At 41.0% G+C, this 24,604-nt stretch overlaps 1 protein-coding gene across 1 annotated transcript in view; it reads right to left on the reverse strand.

The window, feature by feature from the left end:
- Positions 1 to 24,322, reverse strand: part of gpr158a (G protein-coupled receptor 158a) — a 108,594-nt gene extending 84,272 nt beyond the window's left edge. Inside the window, exons 1-2 of the mRNA XM_038997243.1 lie at positions 24,286 to 24,322; positions 18,782 to 19,490 (exon numbers count right to left, since the gene is read on the reverse strand). Coding sequence (XP_038853171.1) covers positions 18,782 to 19,490; positions 24,286 to 24,322 — 746 coding nt within the window. The remainder of the gene's footprint in view (positions 1 to 18,781; positions 19,491 to 24,285) is intronic.
- Positions 24,323 to 24,604: the final 282 nt, after the last annotated feature.

Raw genomic sequence — 24,604 nt, forward strand, 5'->3', positions numbered from 1 at the left:
ATGGCGCCGACAGAGAATGCTGCCATACTTCTAGCTCTTAGGAAACTGCAGTATTTTGTTTTTTTATGTGTTATTTCTTACATTATTAGCCCAGAATATTTTTCTGTTATTTCATACAGCCGGGAAGAACTTTTGTATATCAGAGCGGTGGTAACTCACCAGCACTACCAGCATTACGACCAGGAATACAACTTTCCCGAATCGTATCCTTGTTTGTACCTCCCAGGGCAATTGAACTGATTCCAGAGGCTGAATCAAAACAGCGCCGGCGGAGGAGAGGTACCTGGAGTGGTCTTCTAGTCCAACTTAGGAGGCGCACACACCACCCACCGCTTCCGAGTATATTACTCGCCAATTATTTTCAGGATAATAAAGTTGATGAGCTCAGGGCAAGGATTTATTTCCAGAGAGACATCAGGGATTGTAACATACTCTGTTTCACGGAAACATGGCTCTCTCGGGATATACTGTTTGTGTCCGTCCAGCCAGTTAGGTTCTCAGTTCATCGCGGAGATAGGAATAAATATCTCTCCGGGAAGAAGAAGGGCAGGAGTGCATGTTTCATGATTAACGATTCATGGTGTGATTGTGATAACATACAGGAACTCAAGTCCTTTAGTTCACCCGACCTAGAATACCTCACAATTAAATGCTGACTGTATTACCTCCCAAGATAATTATCTTCGGTTATAGTCACATATATGTATATCCCCCCTCAAGCCGATACCACGACAGCTCTCAAAGAACTTCACTGGACTTTATGCAAATTGGGAACCACATATCCTGAGAACGCATTTATCATAGCTGGGGATTTTAACAAAGCAAATTTGAAAACATTGACTGTGGTACTCGCGCTGCTAAAACACTCGACCACTGCTACTCCAACTTCCGGGATGCCTACAAGGCCCTCCCCCGCCCTCCTTTTGGGAAATCTGATCACGACTCCATTTTGCTCCTCCCTTCCTATAGGCAGAAACTCAAACAGGAAGTACCGGCGCTAAGGACTATTCAACGCTGGTCGGACCAATTGGAATCCACTGGGATATGTTCCGGGTAGCCTCTAAGAATAATATCTACGCATATACTGATACGGCAACTGAGTTTATCAGGAACTGTATATGTTGTACCCACTGTGACTATTAAAACCTACCCAAACCAGAAACCGTGGATAGATGGAAGCATACGTGCAAAACTGAAAGTGCCACCCATTGCATTCAACCATGGCAAGGTTACTGGGAATATGACCGAATACAAACAGAGTAGTTATTCCCTCGAAAACGAGCCACGTCGCGGACACCGATGTCTTGCTTCCGGACAAGCTAAACACCTTCTTCGCCTGCTTTGAGGACAACACAATGCCACTGATGCGGCCCGCTACCAAGGACTGTGGGCTCTCCTTCTCCGTGGCCGACGTGAGTAAGACACTTAAACGTGTTAACCCTCGCAAGGTGGCATCCCTAGCCGTGTCCTCAGAGGATGCACAGACCAGCTGGCTGGAGTGTTTACGGACATATTCACTCTCTCCTTATCCCAGTCTACTGTCCCCACATGTTTCTAGATGTCCACCATTGTTCCTCTACCCAAGAAAGCAAAGGTTTCTGAACTAAATTACTATCGCCCCGTAGCACTCACTTCTGTCATCATAAAGTGCTTCGAGAGACTAGTCAAGGATCATATCACCTCTACCTTACCTGACACACTAGACCCACTTCAATTTGCTTACCGCCCCAATAGATCCACAGACGATGCAATCGCCATCGCACTGCACACTGTTCTATACTATCTGGACAGGAGGAATACCGATGTAAGAATGCTGTTCATTGACTATAGCTAAGCATTCAACACCATAGTATCCTCTAAGCTCATCATTAAGCTTGAGGCCATGGGTCTGAACCCCACCCTGTTCAATTGGGTCCTGGACTTCCTGACGGGCCATCCCCAGGTGGTGAAGTTAGGAAAAAACACCTCCACTTTGCTGATACTCAACACTGGGGCTTGCTCAGCCCCATCCTGTACTCCCTGTTCACCCATGCCTGTGTGGCCTCACACGCCTCCAACTCAATCATCAAGTTTGCAGACGACACAACAGTAGTAGCCCTGACTACGAACAATAACGAGATAGCCTACAGGGAGGAGGTGAGGGCCCTGGAAGTGTGGTGCCAGGAAAATAAGCTCTCACCCAACCTCGACAAAACAAAGGAGTTGATCGTGGACTTCAGGAAACAACAGCGGGAGCATCCCCCTATCCATTTAGACAGGACCGCAATGGAGAAGGTGGAAAGCTTCAAGTTTCTCAGCGTACATGTCATTGACAAACTGAAATGGTCCACCCACAAAGACAGCGTGGTGAAGAAGGCGCAACAGCGCCTCTTCAACCTTAGGAGCCTGAAGAAATTTGGCTTGGCACCTAAAACCCTCACAAACTTTTACAGATGCACAATTGAGAGCATCCTGTCGGGCTGTATCACCGCCTGGTATGGCAACTGCACTGCCCGCAACAGCAGGGATCTCCAGAGGGTGGTGCGGTCTGCCTAACGCATCACCGGGGGCAAACTACTTGCCCTCCAGGACACCTACAGCAGCCGATGTCACAGGAAGGCCAAAAAGATCATCAAGGACAACAACCACCCAAGCCACAGCTTGTTCACCCCGTTATCATTCAGAAGCCGATGTCAGTACAGGTGCATCAAAGCTGGGACCGAGAGACTGAATAACAGCTTCTATCTCAAGGCCATCAGACTGTTAAATTCTGTTAAATAGCCATCACTAGCACATTAGAGGTTGCTGCTCTATATACACAGACTTGGAATCACTGGCCACTTTAATAATGGAACACTAGTCACTTTAATAAAGTTTACACATTTTGTATTACTCATCTCATGTGTATATACTGTATTCTATCATATTCTACTGTATCTAAGTCTATGCCGCTCTGATATTGCTCGCCCAATATTTATATATTCTTAATTCCATTCCTTTAAATTAGATTTGTGTGTATTGTTGTGAAATTGTTAGATATTACTGTCAGATATTACTGCACTGTTAAAGCTAGAAACACAAGCATTTCGCTACACACGCCATAACATCTGCTAAACATGTGTATGTGACAAATAAAATGTGATTTGATTTTTGGTAGCCATGCTAGTTAAGTGTGCCTTGAATTCTAAACAAATCACAGACAGTGTCAACAGCAAAACACCCCCACACCATCACACCTCCTCCTCCATGCTTCAAGGTGGGAACCACACATGTGGAGATCATCCGTTCACCTACTCTGTTTCTCACAAAGACACGGCGGTTGGAACCAAACATGTCAAATTTGGACTCATCAGACCAAAGGACAGATTTCCATCGTTCTAATGCCCATTGCTCGTGTTTCTTGGCCCAAGCAAGTCTCTTCTTCTTATCGGTGTCCTTTAGTAGTGGTGTCTTCGCAGTAATTCGACCATGAAGGCCTGATTCACGAAGTCTCTTCTGAACAGTTTATGTCGAGATGTGTCTGTTACTTGAACTCTGGTGAAGCATTTATTTGGGCTGGTAACTCTAATGAACTTATCCTCTGCAGCAGAGGTAACTCTGGGTCTTCCTTTCCTATGGTGGTCCTCATGAGAGCCAGTTTCATCATAGCGCTTGATGGTTTTTGAGACTACACTTGAAGAAACTTTCAAGGTTCTTGAAATTTTCCGGATTGACTGACTTTCATGTCTTAAAGTAATGATGGACTGTGATTTCTCTTCTCTTATTTGAGCTGTTCTTGCCATAATATGGACTTGGTATTTTACCAAATATGGCTATCTTCTGTATACCACCACTACCTTGTCACAACACAACTGATTACCTCAAACGCATTAAGGACAGAAATTCCACAAATTAACTTTTAATAAGGCACACCTGTTAATTGAAATGCATTCCAGGTGACTACCTCATGAAGCTGGATGAGAGAATGTCAAGAATGTGCGAAGCTGTCAAGGCAAAGGGTGGCTACTTTGAAGAATCTCAAATATAAATATATTTTGATTTGTTTAAAACTTTTTTGGTTACTACATGATTCCATTTATGTTATTTCATAGTTTTGATGTCTTCACTATTATTCTACAATGTAGAAAATAGTAAAAATAAATAAAAACCCTTGAATGAGTAGATCTGTCCAAATTTTTCACTGGTACTGTATCTATAAGAAAAACTTCCTGAACTAGTACTACAAAGTAAACACTACTTCTAATCTGTATAAATACGTATTTACAATAACCCTTGTTGGAGTTATTACTAGTAATTGGTATTAGACACGTTGCAGTAACATGCATAGAAATCATTGTACAATTATAGGAAACGTTTGGCTGGAGGCGAAACACTTAGCGCAAGGTTGATGAAGAAGTGAACCTGCTACTGAAAATGGAAAGGCAGGAGCTTGTAAGGCCAATAATGACATTTCACTGAACTGCAACAGCATTCTGTCATCGACTGGCTGTAATCCCCTCTCGAACACACATGCATATGCACATACGAACACACACACACACATATGTGCACACACACAAATGTGCAAACAGAGATGTATGTACGTGTGCACTCACACTCACCACAAGGGCGGTATTTCCCCAGTTTCTTAGGTAGGTTACATAGACGGATGGGTTGTTTAGCAACAAAACTTATGCGTGTGCAACTTTAGGGCAAAACAGCTGTCATCTCCAAAGGCTTATTGATTGAGAACATTTGAACTATATTTTGTCTCCAAATGTTTATTGAAAACATAAATACATTTTCACAATAAGTACTTGTTGTCTTTCAAATACATTGTTACAGTTGACACCTACAGCACCCGATGTCACAGGAAGGCAAAAAAGATCATCAAGGACAATAACCACCCGAGCCACTACCTGTTCACCCCGCTTCCATCCAGAAGGCTAGGTCAGTACATGTGCATCAAAGCTGGGACAGAGAGATTGAAAAACAGCTTCTATCTCAAGGCCATTAGATTGTTAAACAGCCACCACTAGCACAGAGAGGCGGCTGCCTCCCTACAGACTTGATATCATTGGCCACTTTAAAACATGGAACATTAGTCACTTTAATAGTGCCACTTTAAGAATGTTTACATACCTCACATTATTCATCTCATATGTATATACTGTATCCTACACTATATGTATATAATGTCTACTATATCCTTCAATATCTATTCTTTACTATCTATTGCATCTTAGCCGCTCTGTTACTGCTCATCCATATATTTTAAACGTATATATTCTTATTCCATTCCTTTACTAGATTGTGTGTATTAGGTTTTGTTGTGGAATTGTTTGATATTACCTGTTTACTAACCATGTGTATGTGACCAATACACTTTGATTTGATTTGATGTTACGAATTTGCAAAACGTATGATATGTTACAAATTCAAGTTTGTTGTGGTAAACCATACCAAACGTAACATAGCATACTAATTTGAGTGTCCCGGATTTAGCTTTACTATGTTACGTCTAGTCTATGAGACCAAGCTGGTCTATATGTAAGACAAAAAATGGACACCACTATCCATGTACCATTATCTTGTGATTTTTTGACAGAGAAAAAAACGAACAAGGTCCCTACACCTGCAGATTTGTTAACTAGGCTTTACCGTGCTTATGATTTCTAATGGTTTTTTTGCCCCCAGTGCCATAGAATAATGCTCCTGTGTAATACACTTTTAGAAAAAAGGAGAACCCTTTGAATAACCATTTTTGGTTCCAGGTAGAATATTTTGGTTCCAGGTAGAACCCTTTTGGGTTCCATGTAAAATCCTTTACACAGGCGGTTCTACATGGAACCCAAAATAGTTTTAATTGGAAGCAAAAAAGGTTGTCCTACGGGAACAGCCAAAAAAAACTTTTGTAACCCTTTTTTCTAAGAGTGTATCAATAACAGATAACCATTTCCAACCCAGCACTCATTCCTAATGACAAGTCATCCTTATACCTCCCTCCTCAACAATAAGAGCTGAGGAAATTTGTATATTTTTCTAATTTATGGTAATGAAGAGGAGCTATTCCAGTAGACTTCCAGTCATTGCGCTAACGCTAGATAGCAATGGGTTGGGAAACTACCTTCAACTTCCTTCAAACTGCACGCAGAGACATAAAAATGGATTGATTGACAAAATCTCATACTATCCCTTTAACATGGGAGAATCTCATGAAATAGTGTTTGACCTGTAGTTGGTTAGATCCATGAGGCTTATGAGGACGGTGAGTTCCGATGGGAGAGAGGATATCGGAGGTTGACTGCGCTATTCAGTCACAGTACGCTGCTATCTTTTCACCTTGTTTATTTTTACTCTAGGTGCAGCAGGTGTTTGCACCTGATTTACCTGCACCTGCTGTTGGCAACCTCACTGTGATTTGGAGAACAGCTTGGCACAAGCAGATACCGACAGAGATGAGAAAAGAAAAAAGGTGCAATTTCTCCGTCCTCCTATGATGCTACCAGCTGCTGCCAAAACTAGATACCGGTAAACGATATTTTGAAAATAATGCATTTCAATGTTCTGCCTCTGACACAATCATACAATCATTCAGTCTCAACTACCTAAAAAGTAATATTTGGATGTGTACATAAATTGATACTATGTACTAGGACATATTAATATTACTCCTAGTACTTCTTCCAGTCACACACACAAGCACATACACATGTTGCTATGAATGTTGCTGGTGAAGCACCTTCTCCAGGTCCAAGTGAACTGGTTTATAGTGTACGCAGTGGACATAATGTGATGTGTGGACAAACACTACCTACCTACAGTATGCCATTATTTATAACTCTTGCTACGACCTCACCTGACCCACACCCCCAGCCAGTGCTCAGATAACAAGACATTGCTTTCCCACCAAACAAAAAAGTATGTTCTGCCCTCTGGATCCTGAGATAACACACTGTCTGCTTGTCACATCTTGTCCAAAATACCCTGAAAAGATTCATTTGGATTTTTTCTTCCGAATTTATCCATCTCTTTTAGAGCCTAAGAGAAATACCCCAGGCAATTTTCAGCAGCCGAGCCAAAGCGGCCATATGGTACGCAAAAAGTCTCAAGCACGTGCAGTTTTCCGAAGCGTCCAAATGCCTAGAACCATGGCTCTATCCGACAGAGGCAGTGAATGAATAAAAACGACACCGTTGGAGTGCAATTTAATCTGGGCAGCCACAAGGAGCAGGCTCCAAAGGCATCATAGTGGTCATTGGGCCCTCAGGCACAAAGGCTGAAAGATCACAGGGAACAGGAAAGAGTCTTGTCCCAGGAATCAGAGAGCTCTCTTTTTTCCTCCATCTCCATTCATTGCGGGTTCTAAAGAACAGTGGGAGAAAGGATGAGCATCGGACAGGGGGGTTCCACTTCCTCTAATGGACCAGTCAGCCACAATGCCGTGCTAATATTAGCCTACGTATGCGAGGATATTGGAAATTTTATCAAAGCCTATTTGTTGATAACTAGGACAGGGGAATTTATAACAGAATTTTTCCGACAAAACATAGGTACAGCACATCCCCTTATTGTATAGGATACTTTTAAATGTGCCTTTAGAGGCCATTCAATTCAGTACTCATCAATAAAACAAATGCATAATTTGTCAAAAGAGTCCATATTAACAAAGGAAATAGAAGGTCTAACAGAACAGATAGATAGCGATAAAAACTATACCATAGAGGCTCAGAATAAGTTAGAGGAAAAACTAAAAGAAATGCAGGAACTTATTCAAGAAAGAAAGTATAATATATTATAAAAAATAAAACAAACTTGATGGAATATACTAAATACTTTTTTCATCTTCAACATATAAATGCTACCAAAAATAATTTACTGAAACTTGTCACCCATGATTCACCAAATTAGATTTTGAAAGAGGAAGCAATTTGTTTTCGTTTCAGTCTCCTCCATCTCCTCTAACTGAAGCTAATTGTATGGACTTTTGTTCTATTAATAATGTAAAATTAACAGTTGTACAGAAAGACTCATGTGAAGGCAGAGGAGGAACTTCTTGATGCTATTAAAGACTTTAAGACCGGGAAAACTCCAGGGCTGGATGGCATACCAGTTGAGGTATACCAAACTTTGATATACTCAGAGGACCATTACTAGCATGTTTAACCTCTCCGATGTAAATGGTAGATTATCAGACACTCAACAAGAAGGTCTGATTTAATTATTACTGAAGCAGGATAAAAGTGGTAAATACAAAGATCCAGTCCATTTAAAAAATTGGAGACGCCTTACACTTCAGTGTTGTGATGCAAAAATTCTAGCAAAATGTATAGCGCATAGAATTGAAAAGGTATTGTCAGATAATATTCATTCTAATCTGACAGTTTTTTTTACATGGATGATACATTGGAGATAATATAAGACAAGTACTGGAAACAATAGAACACTATGAAAAATCTGGGAAACCAGGTCTGCTATTCATAACTGACTTTGAAAAAGCTTTTGATAAAGTACGACTGGAGTTTATACATCAATGCCTGGAATATTTCAATTTTGGAGAATCTCTTATAAAATGGGTTGAAGTCATGTATAGTAACGCTAGGTGTAAAATATTAAATAATGGCTACTTCCCAGAAAGTTTTAAACTGTGAAGAGGAGTAAAACAAGGTGGTCCACTATTGGCATTTCTATTTATTATGGCCATTGAAATGTTAGCTATTAAAATCAGATCCAACAATAATATCAAGGGGTTAGAAACACAGGGCTTAAAAACAAAGGTGTCATTGTACGCTGAAATCCACTATTTGGATCCCTCCACAGCCTCATAGAGGATCTAGATACTTTTTCTAACCTCTCTGGATTACAACCAAATTATGTGTACTATATTATTTATTGGATCACAAAAAAATGCTACTTTTACATTGCTGTCTAGTTTACCAGTAAAATGGTCTGAGGTGGACATACTCTGGATACATATTCCGAAATAAATAAATGATCTCATTCCAATACATTTTTAAAGAAAGTTAGCAAAAATAGACAAGATCTTACTACCATGGAAAGGAAAATACCTGTCTATTTGTGGAAAAATCACCCTGACTCTTTAGTCATATCCCAGTTTACCTACAGTACATGGGGGAATACAACCTTCCCAGCTCTGCAGATTTTGCTGCAAAGAGACAGAATCATTAGATTTTTATTTTGGTACCGTCCATATGTAGCTTGTTTTTGGTCACAGGTCCAGGAATGGCTGAAGATTGCAACATTTACCTGGAGCTGACTCTGCAGATAGCTACTGGGTGATCTGAAAAGTCATAGTCAATCGATCAATAATATAATAATACTTTTAGCAAAAATGTTTATTTTTAATTTTACAATCTGTAGAAATTATGAGAGTAGAAAGGTTCAGACTTTTTGTAAAACATAGCACAGTTGAAAAATATATAGCAAATAGAAATCCAATATCAATGGTGAGATAGATGGGAGGGGTTGAATGGATCTGAAGGTTGGGACTAATAACAACTAATAACAACAAGATAACTAATGTAAAACATACTGTGTCCGTAAAACGTATATACACTGTAGGTTCAAGACTTTTGTGAAATAAATAGATGGGAGAGGTTGAGGTTAGAGGAAGGACAGGAGTGAAAACAAACAAAATATAATTATTTTAAAATAGACTGTGCCCATAAAATGTATATAGTATGAAACAAAAATAGAACTGTTTGGCCATAATGACCATCGTTATGTTTGGAGGAAAAAGGGGGACGCTTGCAAGCCGAAAAACACCATCCCAACTGTGAAGCACGGGGGTGGCAGCAACATGTTGTGGGGGTGCTTTGCTGCAGGAGGGACTGGTGCACTTCACAAAATAGATGGCATCATGAGGAAAGAAAATTATGTGGATATATTGAAGCAGCATCTCAAGACATTAGTCAGGAAGTTAAAGCTTGGGTCGCAAATGGGTCTTCCAAATGGACAATGACTCACTCCGAGCATACTTCCAAAGTTGTGGCAAAATGGCTTAAGGACAACAAAGTCAAGGTATTGGAGTGGCCATCACAAAACCCTGAACTCAATCCCATATAAAATTTGTGGGCAGAACTGAAAAAGCGTGTGTGAGCAAGGATGCCTACAAACCTGACTCAGTTACACCAGCTCTGTCAGGAGGAATGGGCCAAAATTCACCTAACTTATTGTGGGAAGCTTGTGGAAGGCTACCCAAAACGTTTGACCCAAGTTAAACATTTTAAAGGCAATGCTACCAAATACTAATTGAGTGTATGTAAACTTCTGATCCACTGGGAATGTGATGAAAGAAATCAAAGCTGAGATAAATCATCCTCTCTACTATTATTCTGAACTTTACATTCTTAAAATAAAGTGGTGATCCTAACTGACCTAAGACAGGTAATTTTTTACTAGGAGTAAATGTCAGGAATTGTGAAAAACTGAGTTTAAATGTATTTGGCTGAGGTGTATGTAAACTTCTGACTTCAACAGTATGTATGTATTTAACCTTTATTTAACTAGGCAAGTCAGTTAAGAACAAATTCTTATTTTCAATGACAGCCTAGGAACAGTGGGTTAACTGCCTTGTTCAGGGGCAGAACAACAGATTTTTGCCTTGTCAGCTCAGGGATTCGATCTTGCATTTCGGTTGCAAGTCCAACGCTCTAACCACTAGGCTACCTGCCAACCCATACATATGTGTACGTATGTATATGTATTGGCATATTTTTTTTTGCAAATATATATATATATATATTATACTTGCAAAATAATATATGGGGGATTGGATGGAAGATACAATCTCTCTGCAATATTAAAACTGATCTACCCCCTAAAAAATATAATATATAATATTAGCCCACGTACTTTGAAGTCTCTTCCACATGTTTCAAAGTCAATATGCTAATATGTGCAGTGATTTGCAGAAATGCTGAGACCTAATGCTAAATGGATCAGAATAGTCATCAAAAAGAAAGGAGGACCAAGGCACTCTTCATATAATTAATTAAAATGCCTTTATTTGTATGGCATGTTCTATGGAAATCAAGTTTAAAAACTCCAACGTGTTTCAGCTGCATGGCCTTCGTCAGAGAGTACAAAGATATGATAATACAATGTCCTCTTTAGAACAGCTTTTTTCAATCAACCCTGATTTGAAGAAGGAGTGGTTAAAGAATGCATTGAACAACACCTAGCAAGCAATACTATACACATTAAAAAGTGAAATACTGTAGATATGTTATCAAAAATGCAACTCAAGGCTAGACGCATCAGAACCCCTAGAAAGGTAGTTCTAACCTTGAATATGACTGGGCCAAGTGCTACGAATAGGAGAGCCATCTATTTTATAGTACACTAGATCACAGCAGACATGGACCACTACAGTCTAAACATAGCTGAGGGCAATAGAGCAAAATGTCCACTAGATGACAGCAAATGGACCTCTCACGACCCTACAGGAAAGGTAAGATATCCATATCTTCATTTAAACCAGGGTACTTAGTGGCCTGTAGTTTGTAAATCCCAAAACTTTCCCTTTGGTTTAGCTGTTTAAGATGACCCCTTTTTCTAATTGAGGCCAGAACATGATCAATACCCATAGCTTGTAGGGAGGCAGGATCGCCATGGTGTAAGGACTTGTAGTGCCTTGCCATGGGGTAGTCTTCATTGCCTACCCGTATGGCGTACTTGTGGTCCACTAAGTGGTCTTGAAGGCGCCTCTTGGTCCGTCCAATGTAGAACACCTTGCACTGTGGACGTTCAAATTGGAGATGACATGAGTGGTTTTGGGGGCAGAATAGTCGTTCAGAATTGTCTTTAAAATCCTAAAGCTTATACTAACTAGAAAGACCAAGAGCAAAAAAATTGTTATGTTCTCCAATGGTCAAATGGTTTCCATTAGAGAACTATGTAGCCGGCTTTCAGTTTGGCTTAGCAGCTGACTGCTATCTGGACAGCTTGACTGCTACGGGACATCCCACTGTCCTCCAGAGTGGGAGCACAGTGAGGTGCCAATAGCATCTGCTGAGATGGTGGCCTTCCAGAAACAGCTAGTAAGGAAGCCCCAGTATGCCTCTAGCTAAGTGGAATAATATGCTAGTAAGCTGTGAAGATCAGAGAGGACAGAAAATTATCATTTTGACAGCCATACTCTCTGGGATCAGGGACTTCAAATTGCAACAAACACAAAACCTACCGTAATGTTGCAATAACGTTATGCCAGGGTAAATTATATGGTTTACAGCGCTGTAGCAACGTTGTATTTGACATGTGCAATGGCTAGCTAACAATCCCTAGGATTTACCTACATTTTCCATTGATGTCATGGCTCCACTGCTCAGTAAGGTTACTTGTCAATACTCTGTTGCCAATCAGGTAAATGTGAACAGTGAGTAAACGGCTGAGGCTCATTGGACACACAAAAACACGACTTCCCCTACATAGAGAGAGAAAGCAATTAATAATAACCATTTCATTAATAATAACCATCTCAGTGGTTTTATTCATGATAATCAAATCACCATCTGTTGTTGCATGACAGATCGCCTACAGGGATTTTAATCCTGTAATGTCTTTAGATTTATCCCCATGTAATCTTTTGCAGAGAGCTAGAGCTGTAATACAGTAGAGAAGGCCTAATGAGAGATGTGTTTGGGCTGGCTAGTTAGGGGTAAAGATACATGCTGTAAACAATATAGGGCGTAATAAAGGCTAAACAATTCAGCTATGGCCATGTTTCTGCATGTTTAGCTGAACTAAAAGTAATGGTGAGATTATCTTAAATTTGATCTTCTCAATACTATGGATACTTTCACTTTTCATTAATTTGATAAAGATGGGGGTATTGCTCAATCATCTCAATCATTTCTGGGTTACGGTCTAAAGAAAAGAGGGTTGACGTGAGGGTGTTTAAAGTGCAGTGCCGCTATGACAGAGAAGCGAGAGCACTCAAGAGAATGGCGTTCAGTGCTTTCTGTGACATTAAAGTCGCCATGGGCGTTCCGTCTGCTTTGATGACCAGCGACAGAACTCTATAAAATGACCCCGGTTGCGTTGCTTCATGGAGGCAGCAGCGGCGGAGCCCAGCCAGCGGCTAGCTGGTCACATTAGTCTCTGCTTGTCCTGTCAGGTTAATAGATTTCCATCACATTGGAGACATTTTCCCAGAAAAAATCGGACATTGTGATCATTCTTTGACATAATGCATAAGGTGTTGTGCTCTTCTGAAAGATATGATATATTTGGTTATATGTGGGCAAGCATGTGACTTGGGCTGGCTAAACAAATTACTTTTGGTCAGAGGAGCTTTGATTGAATACAGCACATGAAGAAGTGACCATGTATATTATGCCTGGCTTAGTGTATTGTCATCATGGCAGTGCCAAGATATTACCACTGCATACTGTATATAACTATATTAAATGGTTGTCCTTGTCTCCTCTCTACACTTAGAAAAAAAGGTGCTATCTAGAACCTAAAAGGGTTCTTCGGCTGTCGCCATAGGAGAACCTTTGAAGAACCATTTTTGGTTCCAGATAGAACCTTTTACACAGAGGGTTCTACATGGAACCCAAAAGAGTTCTACCTTGAACCAAAAAACGGTTCTAACTGGATCCAAAAACGGTTCTCCTATGGGGACAGCCGAAGAAGCCTTTCGGAACCCTTTTTTCCCAAGCGTGTACTCTACCTCATCCATTCTCTAACACTCATTTTCTAGTCTACAGTACATTTGTATCTTGAATAGAGTAATAAACGTGTAGATAGTATATCGGTCATGATCCTTCTTGTTCTTTTCTTTGTATTACTACAGTAGTGTGCATAATGAATGGATTTGCAATCACATTAACAGAGTAGAGAATCTATGTTTTCATGGGGTCTTTTCAACTCAAAGCTCCTCTGAATGTCTATTCAAACTGATGTAATCGAGACACCGCATTGTGAAACTAGATGGACTAATGTATCCAACCGTGCAATCACGGCTTGAATATTGGCCTGTCAATATTCAAGGAAAGTTGTTCCTAGTACCTGCGATAATGTGCACAAATGAAAACAAATCTTATTTTAAAGGACTCCAAATGTCAAGCAAAGAGAGGTTAATCCCTTCATTATATGTTATCCTCTAACACTGAGTTCAGTTGCTTACTGGGAATAAAGTCAATCCAAGTACATGAGATGAAAACTATTTGTTTAGAAGGTGCTAATTATATGGTCAAAAGGGAAGGACACTTTTCCTTGCTGGGTTCTTACCAGCTTGATCAGAATGGGAGCGTGAGCTCCCTTACAAGGAAAAACATGAAAAAATCCTGGTGTACCAGTCAAAATTTTGGACACACCTACTCATTCAGGGGCGGCAGGTAGCCTAGTGGTGAGAGCGTTGGGCCAGTAATTAAAGGTTGCTAGATCAAATCCCTGAGCTGCGTAGATAAAAATCTGTCGTTCTGCCCTTGATCAAGGCAGTTAACCTAATGTTCCTAGGACGTCATTGTAAATAAGAATTTGTTCTTAACTGACTTGCCTGGTTAAATAAAAATCCAGGGTTTTTATTTATTTTTATTATTTTCTACATTGTAGAATAATAGTGAAGACATCAAAACTATGAAATAACACATATGGAATCATCTAGTAACCAAAAAAGTATTAAACACATTTTATATTTGAGATTCTTCAAAGTACCCACCCTTTGCCTTGATGACAGCTTTGCACACTCTTGGCATTCTCTCAACCAGCTTCACCTGGAATGCTTTTCCAACTGCCTTGAAGGAGTTCCCACATATGCTGAGCACTTGTTGGCTGCTTTTCCTTCACTCTGCGGTCCAACTCATCCCAAACCATCTCAATTGGGATGAGGTCGGGGGATTGTGGAGGCCAGGTCATCTGATGCAGCCCAAACAATGAAAAACAGCACCAGACCATTATTTATCCTCAACCAAACTTTACAGTTGGCACTATGCATTTGGGCAGGTAGAGTTCTCCTGGCATCCGCCAAATCCAGATTTGTCCATTGGACTGCCAGATGGTGAAGCATGATTCATCACTCCAGAGAACGTGTTTCCACTGCTCAAGAGTCCAATGGCAGCGAGCTTTACACCACTCCAGCCGACGCTTGGCATTGTGCATGGTGATCTTAGGCTTGTGTGCGGCTGCTCGGCCATGGAAACCCATTTCATGAAGCTCCCGAGAAAACAGTTATTGTGATGACGTTGCTTCCAGAGGCAGTTTGGAACTTGGTAGTGAGTGTTGCAACCGAGGACAGGCGATTTTGTTATTTTGTTTTTGTAATGCGCTTCAGCACTCAGCGGTCCCGTTCTATGAGCTTGTGTGGCCTACCACTTTGCGGCTGAGCCGTTGTTGCTCCTAGACATTTCCACTTCCCAATAACAGCACTTAGAGTTGACTGGGGCACCTCTAGCAGAGCAGAAATTTGAGGAACTGACTTGTTGGAAAGGTGGCATCCTATGACAGTATCACATTGAAAGTCACTGAGCTCTTCAGTAAGGCCATTCTACTGCCAATGTTTGTCTATGGAGATTTCATGGCTGTGTGCTCGATTTTATGCACCTGTCAGCAACTGGTGTGGCTGAAATAGGAAAATCTACTAATTTGAAAGGGGTGTTTAAGACACAGATCTCCAGTGTTAATCTGCTAAATTGTAATTATTCGCTCCTATGGCCTATTTATTGCCCAACTCCTCATGCCTTTTGCACACACTGTATATGGACTTTCTTTTTTCTACTATGTTATTGGTTTGTTTATTGTTTACTCCATGTGTAACTCTGTGTTGTTGTCTGTGTCACACTGCTTTGCTTTATCTTGGCCAGGTCGCAGTTGTAAATGAGAACTTGTTCTCAACTAGCTTACCTGGGTAAATAAAGGTGAAATATATATATATTTTTTTTTTAAATACATCTTTCACAACTTCCAGCTACGTCTTGTCGCCCATCCAGGGACAGACCCTGCTTAGCTTCAGAGGCAAACCAGCAGTGCTATGCCGTGTGCTATGTTGCTGGAATGAACGTGCCAAAACTTGCAAATGGAAAAAAGGCAGCGAAAGCTAAGGTCAGTGTAACATAACCAAAGATAGGGAATATTGCAGGGAAAAGGGAGGCGTTTTATTTCACCCAAACAATGGTACAACCTAATTAACATAATAAAAACATCCCCATCAAAATCTGTCCCTTTAAGCTAGAGATATATTTTTTTGCATGGGCTGCGTCTCAATCCACCGCATCCGCCGATATCACCCTTGGGCATCTGTGGTGAAAGGTGACAGAGCTAGAGCTGTGTTTATCAGACCATGAGACATCCCGAAAATCGGTCTTGTCGCATAAAAGTCTGTAGCATCCAAACGGTTTCGCCTACAAAGCACGCTACTGAAAGCTGAGACTCTCACTAACATGATGGTTTTCTCCGTTTTGCTCTAGGATGCCCAGAAACCTCACAAGACTCCTCTTCTGCCAACTTCTGTCTGTAGTTTCCGCACAGTTTAGGCCACAAACTTATATGAATGGAAATATATATGGAGATCGTTTAGTGCCTAAAATAAGCGGATAAATACATGTACAAATACACTACTTTCTCTCTCTCTCTCTCTGTCTCTCTTACACACACACTCATCCCCGATGGGTATAGCTAAGGGCCAGAACTGTACAGATAGCATGTCTCTACACACTGTTCTAACTACACCCTGTGGCCTCCCTCTTGTCCCCTGTGGCAAATGTTGATGAATTGAGAGGATGTTCAAAGTGTGAGCTCACACACCTCCATGTGAGCAGGTTGATCTGCCACACACACATCCACCCGTGTTCATATAGACACACACTCATTCTACTGTACCAATCTGCTGTACCGTATAGGGACAGATTAGTAAGTGTTTGCACCACTACAAAGTTTACTCAAATCTACTTTGAATAACTGTAGAAAGACATTGACTTATTCACAGTTTCCCTCTCCGTGTTGTGGGCAACAATTTTAACATGAGGCACAATTCCCAAATTCAGAATGAGTGCATTATTAGTAAAAACTAAAAGTAGCTGTTGAAGAATTAAAGGACTGGAATCAAGATGGCCAAGGGTTGTTGTTGAACATCTTTCATTATTAATTCATCATTGTATTGATTGCGTATTGATCTGGATAGGGGACTAAGAAGTGATGTCTGACGCAGTATATTAGCAAACATTTCCCCCTTTGTATCTGTGTACGGGGGAGGTAAGGGACAGAAAGGTTTTAAGAGAATATATATAGAGGTAATTGAACATCACACAATTCAAAGAGAAAGTGGAGGGAAGGGGGTCACAAAACAAAATGTTGACTAAGTAAAAACCTGATGAACCACATGTCATCTTATAACCAGATAGGCCTATCCTCTGTGTTAAACAAAAGGTAACACAGCAGTCTTAATGGCTGGGCATATGACAGCATCACAATATGTTCTCATGTAGTTTGAATGTGGGGGTAAGAAAAGACCAGACTGATACAAGCTGTTATTTAACTAATCATTGAGGTGAAACACAAATGTTTTATGTACGGATACTGATTCACAATAATGATTTTCAGAAGAGAATGTATAATGCTGACTGGTGAGACATTTCCAAAGTACCTGTGGGATCAATTGGATTGAAAAGATGCACCATTGGTTGCTGTTGTTGTGGCCACTCCCTAAGGACCTGAGACAATACATAACATCCACTATTTAACCAGTATGATGTTGTTATTGAGTTTACACAGTTGATGTACGTTGTTGTTACATTGAAGTAACATTGGTATCACAAATGGACATGATGCTGCATCTGCAGTGAGGAAAGAGAAACTGAATAGAAAATGAATTTGATTCCAAAGCTTAATGTAACCTAGCTATAGTAAGCCTATATACAATGTTCAGCACTATATGTCTCATTTGCAATCCATGCCTTTCCGTGAGCAACCCTGGTGTGTATCAATTAAAGATTAATTGAACGCAGTGCACACAACTATCTATCTGAATAAAAAATGTATAACGAAGATGTCGGTCAAAATTCTATTGAGCCTCACTTAGGCTAGGCTACCTATTCCACTGTTGTCGTAAACATGGTAATACCACACTTACAGGAGAGCTATTAGACAGTAGTGGTGGTAAACATATTGGAGCATGAATAATAGATAAAACACTCATATTCAAGAATATATATTTCAACATTCCTCGTTACAGCTGAGACGCAAACTGGCCACCCTGGAGCTTGCGTGAGACTGTGTCTCGCATTTCAATTGGATGCAGTTTTACTCGAAATACCAGGATATTATGTTTGTTATGCACATTTGAGTGATATGAAAATAGAAGGGTTTCTTTTCGCACCCAACACTGTATGAGTCGTAAAGGAGATGTACGAGTTTGAAAAAATAATTAGCCAGAGGTTTCCATCGTTGCAACGGAATAACATCGGGAGTTATTTTTAGCATCATCCTCTGCACCTGCAGTGACGCTTTCCCAACGCGCGTTGTTAGACGAGAGAAGGAGCGACACCCGTTGGAAATAACGGCGGCGGTAGATAACTTGAAATGAATCATTAGCTTTCACGCAAAAGTACGGAGCACCAGTAGACCTACCACGCCAACTGAAATGTATTATATTGCGTTGTGCATTGGGGTGTTTTAAGAAAGGTGACTTAAACAAAAAAGTATAGGCTACACAAAGACACCAGCATGCCGCTGCCTCACTACTTTACTCATGTGCCAAAAGTAACGTTACCTTACAGCAGCAGCATAGGCCTACTATTCTGGTTTCCCCTGGGTGCAATGCTTATGAATAATGACTGAAACAACAGTAGTAGTTCAACCATACCTGAACTCTGGAGCCAGGTTGCGTTTGAGGCCATAGAAACCAGCTGATAGGGTCAAAAGCCACCGCGGGATGAAATTCCCGTGTTCACACTCCAGGTATGGTGCTGACCATTTGATATGGGATTTGTCAGGTATGAAACTCTCTCCTCTTTTCAGAGAAGCGTCAACTGATGTAATGTCTTGGCTCAACACCCTTTTGTGGAAGTGGGGCTTCTTCTTGTCTTTGATGTCGTGGTACCACTCTGTCTCGGCCGTTCTGTTTTTGAGCTGATGGTGGGCCGTGCTGGAGAGATCCTGGAGAACTATCTCGCCTCCTGCTCTCGTAGCTTGGAGAAAGACAGAGGGGCCTTGGGCAGACGACTCAGTGTTGAATATGACCACGGCCCTGTGGATCTTGGAGTCCCCCTCCAATATACTCCTGACCAGCGCGTGGTACCACTCAATGTCTCGTCGGAGACTCTGCTCCCTTGACCTGTTGGCTTGCAGTATCATGTTTAGGAAGTTAGTAGCGTGCATCACAGTGTCCAGCACGCTGTGCATGGTATAATGCGGGGCCGTATGAGACCTTCCTCGCAGAGCACTGAGCTCGTATCTCCGTGAGCAGTTGGCATGTTTTAAGGTAGTAGAATCCCCTGTGTGTAAAAACGCCGTAACGACCCGAGGAAGATGCTCCTCAATAGTCTGCGGCAAGACAGAGCGCTCTGTCGCGCCTTTTGGCGGATGAGACGCACGAAGATGTGCTTGTTGGTACTTGATATGAGTGTTGTAGATCGGCTGCTGTGCTCTGATATCTCGCTCGTGCTCTGGCCACTCCACATGTCTATAATTTGATCCAATAACAAATCCCACTTGCAACAGTATTGATAACCGGAAAACAGCCATATCCCCAATCATTTTACAGATGTTTGGCGACTGGGTTGATGCTCAGCAAATGATTGCGTTGGGCACCATAGAGCGAACCAATTTCTCAGTTACAAAATCTTTTTTTTTCACCTGTAGATATTCACGCGAGTTCCACACTTGGCTCCTGAAAATAAGATAACTATTTTGAAATCTCTAGTCAAATCCCTTATTTTGTCTCCAAACATATGTCACGTTTGGCTTGTTATTGTGTCTCCCGCTTGCAGCTGCTATATCCTCTCTGATTCCGTTTGGTAAACCAATCTAAATAACATCCAAGACGGGCTTGGGTGTTGCTTGGCGTCCTCCTTAGACTGTGATGTTTGTACACAGCCTGAATTGAAACGGGGGGAAAATCCTCCGATTTTTGGAAGCACCGAGTCAGTACTTCACACTTGGGTGACAAACACACTCCGCCCTCTTCCGTCCACAACAAGCAGTAACTAAACCGTGGGGACATCGGGAACCATTCGTTCTTAAAGCCCGTCTCCTTCATTATCTTATAGGATTTCTAAAGTGCCCTTGATTCGCGTATGGCCGTTTCCTCTGTCAATCATTGCAATGGGAACGCGGGTTAGGTGGAGCGGCGAAGGAGCTGTCCAGTCCTGAAAGCTGCGCTCGAGAAAAACAGGCAAGGAAAGGAGTCGCTCGCTCAGCAACCTGTGATCTCTCTCAGATGATGATTTTTAGAGGGAGACTTTCGGTTATTCTAATCTATAATAACGTTCTAAAGATAGGTTTACATTATTTTGGGATTTTATTGATAAAGGTATTTTGTCGTAAAATACGCTGTGTTTATTTATTTAGGCTAAGTGTTATAAAAGACGCCGTCCATAGGCTAGTCAACAGGGATAACAGCAGAATTGACTACAAATTGAAAATGTAGACGTTGTAGGAGGAGTAGATTGTCAGTTGTGGGTTAAGATTGTGCATAGTCAATCTGTTGAGGCGCTAAAGCCTACTCTATAATAGGTATAGGCTACAAATGGATTGATGATTAATGCTAAAAACATGCCACAGCGCAGATTACGTTGCTTTCGTCTTTATTAATAAATCCGTTAGTGACTACCGGCCTAGGAGGCAACCGCAATGTAGGCTAAATACAAAACCATACATCACGAATTGATTATTCACATTTGAATACATCTTGAAAGATGTCACAATGGCTGCGTTTACACAGGCAACCGAATTCTGATATTTTTCCACTAATTGGTCTTTCGACCAATCACATCAGATATTTTCAAATCAGATCTTTTTCAGAACTGATGTGATTGGTCAAAAGACCAATTAGTGAAAAAAAGGATCAGAATTGGGCTGCCTGTAGACGCAGCCAAAGTAGGCTATATGGCATCGAAATTGTATTGTATCCTTTCTGCCTCGCAGACAAATATGGTCCAAGAATAGGCGATGAGGGACCACCGGAAAATAGAACAGGCTGAATGTAAAACGTTTCAAGTTGTGAATCATGGTGCAATGAGTCATTGTAGCTGCACGACCGCTTAATCCGTTGGCTCATGTCTGTAAACAAGGTAATATCAAATAACAAACGACTTCATCTTTCTTTGGACTTGCATCACTGGGTCATGTGGCACAAAAACAGATTTTTCTCGTTTTAGACATCCTAAATTAATTCTAGGGCGTGGCTTGAGTTGCACAAGTACACACTGTCATATTATGCAATGTCAGTTTCCCTCGTCTTTATAAATGAAACGATATGTGAGACGCAATTTGCAGTGAAACACTGTCACACACACAATGGCCAACATTCTTACTCAATTCCATATCCAGTTTATATTACATGGTTATGGATTGTGTACTACAATCAATGCATTCTGTGCAAATAGTAGATGTTTCTGTGTGCCTAATATATACCTAGATCGTCTGGAGCCTATGCGGGAGCTGTGTGCTTAAATACAGGATGACGGGAGATGAAGTCAGGTTACTAGTAAAAAATAACGTTTCTCCAAGGACGTCAAGAAATGACGTGAGTCTGTGATATCTTGTTGACCATAGGGTGTCACTATAACCCTCATAAATGTTTATGGGCATGAATATTTAAAGTCCATTTTTCGCTTCATCAACAACATTCTTTACAACCAAGACCATCAATACAACAGTCAGGCATTCACAACACATTTCCTGTCACCTTTGCATCTTAGTCTTTTGACACCTTTTCAATGGGTCCCGCTATCCTCACAATCAATCAAGTTGTCAATCAAGCTATAACTCTCTAACCTCATGGGTGTACAGTATTCTCAACAAGAGAATAAATAAAGAAAACATTCAAAGAATGAAGCCATTTCTATGAATTTGCTAATGTAGCTGCACACCTTATTGATTCCAAACTAATCCGACTAATAGAATAGAATAGAATATGGACTCCAGTTCTACTTTAGACCTCTTGTGAGGCATAAAATGAGGTGAAGCGTGCCTTGAAGCCTGTTATATTATATCCTGCCTACAGCACCTTGCAAATTCAGGCGTGTATTTCCCCTACAATCTACTATAGACCTGTGCACCTTCCAATCAATAAACTCATCTAAAGTATTCTGTGGGTCCCTCATTTGTGTTACTCAAGCAAGCATCATTGAAAGATCATGGCTTCATTAACTCATGTGGACCCTGTATCTATCTCATTGCATGTCTTTCACCCCCCCCCCCCCCCCCCCCCACACACACACACACACCTCTATCTCCATCTCTCGATCTATCTCTCTCCACCCCCTCCTTCTCTCTTTCTATCCATCCCCCTCTCAACCTCTCCCTCTACCTCTCTCTCTCTCCCCTATCTCTCTCTGGGGTGTAGGGGCATGTCAAGTCACGCTGTTTGGGCTGGAGGCATCTCATCCAGGGAGGAGGCTAAGGCTGGGGGAATACAGCCGTGACGGAGGGGAGGGAGGGTGTGTGACAGCTGGGTGCTGGGGTGCCTCCTGAGGGCCACTAGGGAACTAAACCCAACATCCAAGACAGACTTATGGATCAGCAGAAGCAGGTGCACCCATCGTTATCAGCCACATCTCAAACCTCTGCTTTTCCAATATATTGGTTGAGGAATTGCATAAATTGTGTTTCAGTTCAAAATAACAACACTATTCACATGAGGGATGCAATGTAAATGGCACAGATAAGCAATTTGATACATAAGCAAACACATATACTGATAAATTCATTTTGAAAGAGGTCACCATTATGCCATTATATTTAAGCAATCAGGCACCATAGGCAGTGCTGTATCATGAATACAGTCACAGGTAAATGGAATTGTTCTGCTCTGGGCCAGTCAACCCATTTACCTGTGACTGTATTCATGATACAGCACTGCCTCGTGTGCCTTATTGATTTTATAAAACTGTTACCATGTTTAAAATAACAATGAATTAGATGTTTTAATTAAACCGTTATTTTTGATAAGTAATTTCATACAATTTCATTCTTCCAACAGAATATGTAGCCCGAACAAAAATCTGGTAGTAAATTATTTTGGTTTAACGACTTTAATTATTTTTTAGTAATTATGCAAAAATAATACAATCCGTTCTAAACAAAATTGTTGCTATGCAGGCTGGACAGCTAATGTTTTTGTCACTTGCTAGCTAGCTAGCCAACTTTAGCTAACTGAGTCACTCAAACACTAAACCTGGAATGACAGTACACTAGCTGCATTTTCGTTTGTCTGAGCTTTTTTTCAATTGGCATTTACTTGGATATGTCCATGATAATGACGTTGATGCGTGATATCCACTGGCTCAGAAAAAGTTGTCTCGTCTTGTCTCTTCTGGGTACTGTTCACTCTGGACGTTAGTGCAGACATCGAAAAGTGAAACATTGTTTCCGAGGCTTATATTAACCCCCGCCGTGCCAAACTAAATGCTAGCCTGGAAGTAAGGGGAAATAATGTGCGAATTGGGATAAACACAAGAGATGATTCGAACAGCAACATGAACATAATATTCTTCTTGCGGAGCAGTGATACTTTTCAGATGGAACCGTTATCAGGCATAGGTGTCTGTGGCGGCCTATACAGCACAGCTTGGAACGCTGCTCGTCCAATCACCATCCAGGATCCAAGCAACCAGTTTTATAACAGTAGCTATTAGAAATTATAAACTGTGTGGTTCGAGCCCTGAATGCCAACGGGTATGACAAAACGTATTTTTACTGCTCTAATTACGTTGGTAATCGCGTAGTGCCTAAGAACAGCCCTTAGCCGTGGTATATTGGCCATATACCACACCTCCTTGGGCCTTATTGCTTAAGTATGGTGTACATTTTCCAGACAGATTGCTCAATATCTTCACACCCAGACAATCAAATGTAAACAATTTCAAATTATTTATTCTAGACAGACAAACTGAAGTTGTTTTTAAGTCTCTTAAAAAGACATGCCAGTGTTCAAAGTACACTATAATTTATCAGAGGACCTTAATACAGAGTAATTGGCACTTTGAGAGACATTTAAGTCCAGATCTCTCTGACAGTTTAGAGATGGAAGTAATGTATTTAGCCATTTCTCCTGGAATTGAAAAAGCTGTAAGACTTGTATTGATAGGTAATTTAGCTGATTTAGTGATCTAAGACGTCAGGTAATTGTTGTAAATGTCACACCAGCCTTCACTTTGGCTCCCTCTCCTGTCCAGCTCATGCGTTCGGCATTGCCGTCCTTCTAGCTGCTGCCGAACCTACTGCTGGCAAACGCCCTTCATTACACACACCTGGTTCCAATTACCCACTCTATCACTGTATATATACTCCCTCTGCCACTTGTCTTTGTCGGTCATTGTAAGTGTTACTTGTTATCCTGAGAGGAATCTCTCCTACTATTTCCTGAGTAATTTATATTTTGCACTTCGGGTTTGCCCTATGCCTTTTTGATTATGAAGATATATTTTGAGCACAACAGTGTTTGGGTTTAGTCCTGCTTTGT

The sequence above is a fragment of the Salvelinus namaycush genome, chromosome 7 (assembly GCF_016432855.1).
Source record: "Salvelinus namaycush isolate Seneca chromosome 7, SaNama_1.0, whole genome shotgun sequence".
NCBI lineage: Eukaryota > Metazoa > Chordata > Actinopteri > Salmoniformes > Salmonidae > Salvelinus > Salvelinus namaycush.